The sequence below is a fragment of the Opisthorchis viverrini genome, assembly GCF_000715545.1.
Source record: "Opisthorchis viverrini unplaced genomic scaffold opera_v5_124, whole genome shotgun sequence".
Taxonomy (NCBI): Eukaryota; Metazoa; Platyhelminthes; class Trematoda; order Opisthorchiida; family Opisthorchiidae; genus Opisthorchis; species Opisthorchis viverrini.
In genome coordinates, this window is record NW_008751781.1 from 1,307,196 (window position 1) to 1,312,588 (window position 5,393).

The following is a 5,393-nucleotide window of genomic DNA, read 5'->3' on the forward strand; positions in this document are numbered from 1 at the left end:
GACTACGTGTGGCTGTTACAACAGTGAAGAAGACACGAAACCTGCATCCGGACTCACAACAGGATTTATCAAACTGTACCTCCAAAACGATAAGTCCCTTGTTTGCATATATACCTGTTGTAATAATTTTACTCAACAAATAGACATTGTTAGTGCTCTCCGTTTTCTCGTTCATACAACTAGTTTTCGGGTTCGTTTAGAGCATTAACAGCTGCTGCTAAATTGCTCCCCTGTAGAGTAAGTATTGCTCTCAGTTTTCAGGCATCTGCCTCGATGTGATATTTCGGTAACCTTACTTATATCTTCCCTTCATTTTAGGTCATTGACCTAATGACGAAGAAGAAGAAGCAGGAAGAAGCTCAACCGCTTCCCGGCATGACATATGTGCTCATCGAAACGACTAATAAAATGCGGCTCTTAATGTCGTCCAATTTAGACTTTACCCAATAGAAATGAATGTATTGGCTTTGGCCAGATGATCGGGCATCGCGGACCGTAAGTCGCATGTTTGTGTTGTGCGCCAGCTAGGTTTGCTGAGCTGTCCACTGTCAGCAACGTTATGGTCATCCCGGGATATTCTGCAGGTTAAAACAGAACACTCCAACAATAACAACTTTGCCAAATTTTTCCTGGCGAAGATGAGTGTGGATTTCCCTATTTAAACTCCTTATAGCAATTATCGAGCACAGGAGGGCACCCCCGCACATTTTTCATCCACAAGGGTCATGTCGCCCCTAGATAGGTTTTGCGAATTATTTCAGGTGTCAATTTCTCTGCAAGTTCCGTCCATTGTTACTGATTTGCCTTTTTGCACAATTCGCAAGGTGCTCGCAGTCGTTGGTGTTTGGCGACCTTGAACATTCTCTCACTGAAACAAATCGCCCATGCAGATACTTTACACAATAATTCAGCAGCCATACCACACTATGAAGTGGCAGCCCTGAATATGTTGTGGCTTTCGAGAAATCAGTTCCGTTTTGTGAATAATGAGCGGCCGACTTGAGGCATCGTGCGTTTTCTCCGAGGAGATAGAATAAAGAGAGATGATATGACTGATTTGGGGACCAAAGAGAGGAAATCTCGCGATATTTTTGGGGTTTCTGAATACACGACGATGCGGCAAAAAAGCACTAACCATACATTTGTTTAATTAATTACCAGCCGCGTGTTGAGGCAGAGCTTTACAATGTTACCCATAGTCACTGGATGACCAGCAGACGGAACAGCGCAGCAACATCATATAGGTCAGGTTGCGAAGATCAATGGTAAACGCGGATCACATACGCCAAGTACGCACAGAAGGCCAGATCTCATCCGCAGGAAGTTCATGCCAACCTTCGTCGCGCCAGACCATAGCCCGTCAAAGAGACAACCGACGCCCCCATGTCACAAGCAATACCGGACATACCTGTACTGGTTAACGGCCCTATGGAGTCTCTAGTGAACTGAACAAACTAATAATGTAAGCCAGATACAAAGTCACAAGGAGAAAAATCCGAGTAAATCTTGATTCAGTTCAAAATAGGAGATTCCGTAGTTCCGTATTCCGTTGAGCCACCACACCAAGTATAGTTCTATCTTTCTGATATTCCACATCTCCGGTGATCGGAATATTAATCCACAAGTGTGAATATATTAGTCCAGTGTTTGCAGCTGAAATGTTTGTTCACGTTTAGTGTTATCAGCGGTCAAATATAGCCAACCGGCGGTCACAACAACAGTCACTCAGCAAAAGTCTCAAAGTCACGTTGGAGCCAACAAACGGGCGGCAGCGGTTGTGTTTCAGTAGAAAAACGTTTGTACAGCGATGTGACTGATAATGATGGGAAAAAGGATGATACTGCGCATGAAAAAGAGCAGTTTACAAGTGCTACATACCTAACATGCCACCATGTCAGTGGCGCAGACAGCTATCAGAATAGACAACAGGTCAACACCTTCACTGACTCAGCAGTCTCCCAAGCTACCAGAATGCGGGCAGACAAACAAACAACCAGCTCGTCCACCGGACGGATGCGTTGCAAGACATCGGACGACCAAAAGAAAGCTTATTGTAAGGCTTATAGGAAAACTTATAGTAAAAAAGCAATGTGCTGATGTAAGCTTCCGACGTTTCAGTTGCAGTGCGCAACCTTTTACATGGATTTCCATGATCAATGAGATAGAGAGAGCTGCGAAGCTATTTGTGAAAATATGCACCAATCAGAATCGTGTGCCTCCACTGCCGTACTTTTCGCAGTGTTGGCCATCCAGGCTCGACCTTGAGGAAATTCGGTGGTAACCTTAAGGCGCAATTGAAAATGGACTGTTTCCGCGACAAGTCCCATACAAGGAGTATCCCGATTGCAAACCCTTTTATATGGCCCTGAGCTTTGGGTATGTCCGTACACTTTCGGTTTCGGTCGTCGAATACACGTGTTCCTCGCGGTGAATCCACCGCGGTCGTTCTGCCTTCCTATCTGTGCATCCTGCTTGCTGTGTCAACGCGTGCGTTTTTCTGGGTTAACCCTGTATATCCGTTGCTTTCCGATATAGACGCTGCAAAGCGGTGGTCGTTGGACTGGCACCTTCCTCTGAATGACGAAAAGTGCGTCCATATGTCATTTGGAGGAGACTCAGCGAATACCTTTATTATGCATGGTGAGAAAGGACCAGAAAACATCATGAGGACAGACGCCAGAAAGGATTTGGATATCTGGGTCTCCTCAAACTTGTCCTTCTCACTGCACCATGAGAAATCGGCCCAAAAGGCATTCGCCGTTTTACGGATGATCCAACTCATTTTCTCCCGTATCACTCGCATGGACTTCCAAATACTCTATGGGGTCTACATCACCGCTCCTGGAGTACGCCAACCAAGTTTTCTACTCAGGACGCACGAAAAACGTCACCCCCACTGAGCGTTTCCAGAGAGCCGCTACGAGAATGGTTGCTGGCCTCAAATCCGTGGACTACGAAACGCGTCTCGCGATGCCTGATCTCCATCCCCTGGAGTATCGTCGCCTCCAAGGGGACCTAATCCTTACTTATGCAAGGCTTGGCCAACAGGTTTTTCACCGTTAACCCGGCAAACACATGGCGGGGACATAGTAAGAAGATCTTCAAGCTCAGAGCTCACACATTCATTAGGTAAAGTGCAGTGCTACATCCTTTTTTCACTTAGGCCTTTCAGGTGAACGACAGCCGCTGAACGACCAGAACAAAACCGACCCGGGAAACTTGGGCAAAAGCCTGGATCCTGTGTACTAATCCGTGAATCCATAATGGATGTATCAAGCCACTGTGGCATTTTGCACACCATACTGGGTAGAACAACGAGCTAAGCAGCAATATAAGAGTCATAAGATACAACATTTTCCCCCAAATGGTTCTCTGCCGTGTATATCAGTGCATGGTGAACGGTGGCCGCTGGACGACAAGAACAAAACCGACGCGTAAACTTGGGTGAAAGCCTCGATCCTGTGTATCAATCCGTGAGTCGCCGGAGTCCGTCCCCGTGGCCTTAGGAATGAAATTCCTATTTCATAAGGGTTGGCCCCAATAATTGCTGCAAGAGGTTGTACATGCTTATGTGAAGCGCTAATGCGGGAATGGATGGGGTCTAACTCGAATTAGGACTCGGCCCGCAGGACTGGTCAAGCACCTCTGATTGGAGGGACTCTGTCACTCATCAATCCATCCAAATTGCGTGCACGGCAAACTTCATTACTATATGTTAATGTACTCGAAGAACTTGACACTTTGATATGAACTAGTTTCGATTGATCGACGAGTAACAGATTCGCTCCAAAAATGCGAAGTACTGAAGCTACTTTCGCCTAATTCTGGTGTCTGTGGCGCCGTCTTAACCTTTCTGTCTGTGCCTTATCATCCTGTCCACAGACAGCGCTGTCCACGCGACAATTGTGTTGATGATTTACCAGAGTACCGCCTTATTGGTGCACCCGTTTACGTTCAGATTCACGGATTCACGGATCGATGCACAAGATCGAGGCTTTCGCTCAAGTTTCTCGGGTTGGTTTTATTCTTGTCGTTTAGCGTTTGCCGCTCACCTGAAAGGCACAAGTGTAAAAAGGGTGTAGAACTGCTCCTTAAGTTCTCAGCGCGGGGCAGTATGCTTACCAGCGTGAGGACTCGCATAAATAAGTGTATAATAGTGCTTTGAAAGCCTAGACACCGCCGGAGGAAGGTCATTCCACGCAGCTCCTACCCGAAATGCTAAAAAATTTACCTAATGAAAGTGTGCCCTCTGGGCTTGAAGATCTTACCATATCCCCGCCGCGTTTGCTGGGTCAACGATGAAAAACCTGTTGGCCAAGACTTGTTCAAACAGAGCATAAGTAAGGATTGGGTTCCATCGGAGGCGACGGGGAAAGAGTTGAAGCACCACAAGACCACCACGTTGCCGGACTTAAGGCCTGCAACCATTTTCGTAGCATTTCGCTGGACGCGTTTAGCGAGAGCTACTTCTTTCTTGCGTCCTGAAAAGACAACTCCGTTGGCATATTCAACGAGCGGTCTGATGTGGACTCCATAAGCGGATTCGGAAGTCCATGCGAGTAATACGGGAGAATGTGCGCCGAATCATCCGTAGAACGGCGAATGCCTTTTGGGCCGATTTCTCATGGTACAGTAAGAAGGACAGTAAGAAGGAAGAAAGATCGAGATACCGAAGTCCTTTTTCGCGTCTATCCTCGTGATATCTTCCGGTCCTCTCTCACCATGCATGACAAAGGCATTCGCTGAGTCTCCTACAAATAACATATGGACACACTACGAAATTCGGAGGAAGATGCCAGTCCAATGACCACTCTTGCAGTGTCAACTTCCATTTGGAGTGCATTGGAACTTCAGGATTTCGAGTCATCTGCGAAAAGTAGACAGACTTGCAAGAACATCTGGAAGGTCGTTGACGTAGATCAGAAACAGCAGTGGTCCCAAAACGGATTCTTGAGAAACTCCAATGGAGACCAGCGCTGCAGAAGAGTAGGTCGAGCATACTTCCACTCGGAATGATCTGTCCGATAGGAACGCCTTGATCCAGTGAAGGATTTTTCGTGAAATCCCGTACGACTCGCGTTTATGGAGCAGCAGGATGTGCTTTTAAGAAGTCGAAAAATATGGCACCCGATATGGTCCCTTCGTCCTTGGCCTGGGTTAAGCTATCCATAAATACGAGCATGCTCGTCACGCAAGAACTTTTGAAGAAATCTATGTTGAACTGGAGATATTAAGTTGTTGAAAGTGAGGTGATCTGGGATGGCGCGCGTCAAAATGCCTTGCATCACCTTGCACGGCACGCTTCTGAAGCTTCTAGACCCGTAGCTGCCAGGCGATAGTCGGTCACCAGTTTTGTAGATTAGCGTGACAATCGCTTCCTTCTAAGCAGAGGG

General features: G+C 46.8%; 1 protein-coding gene across 1 annotated transcript in view; it reads left to right on the forward strand.

Annotated features, from left to right (window-relative positions):
* T265_06191 (hypothetical protein) overlaps positions 1-450 on the forward strand; it is a gene marked incomplete at both ends in the record, with an annotated part of 43,753 nt that extends 43,303 nt beyond the window's left edge. The window contains one exon of the mRNA XM_009171392.1: positions 319-450. Within this exon, the coding sequence (XP_009169656.1) occupies positions 319-450 (132 nt within the window). The remainder of the gene's footprint in view (positions 1-318) is intronic.
* Between the last annotated feature and the right edge of the window lie 4,943 nt (positions 451-5,393).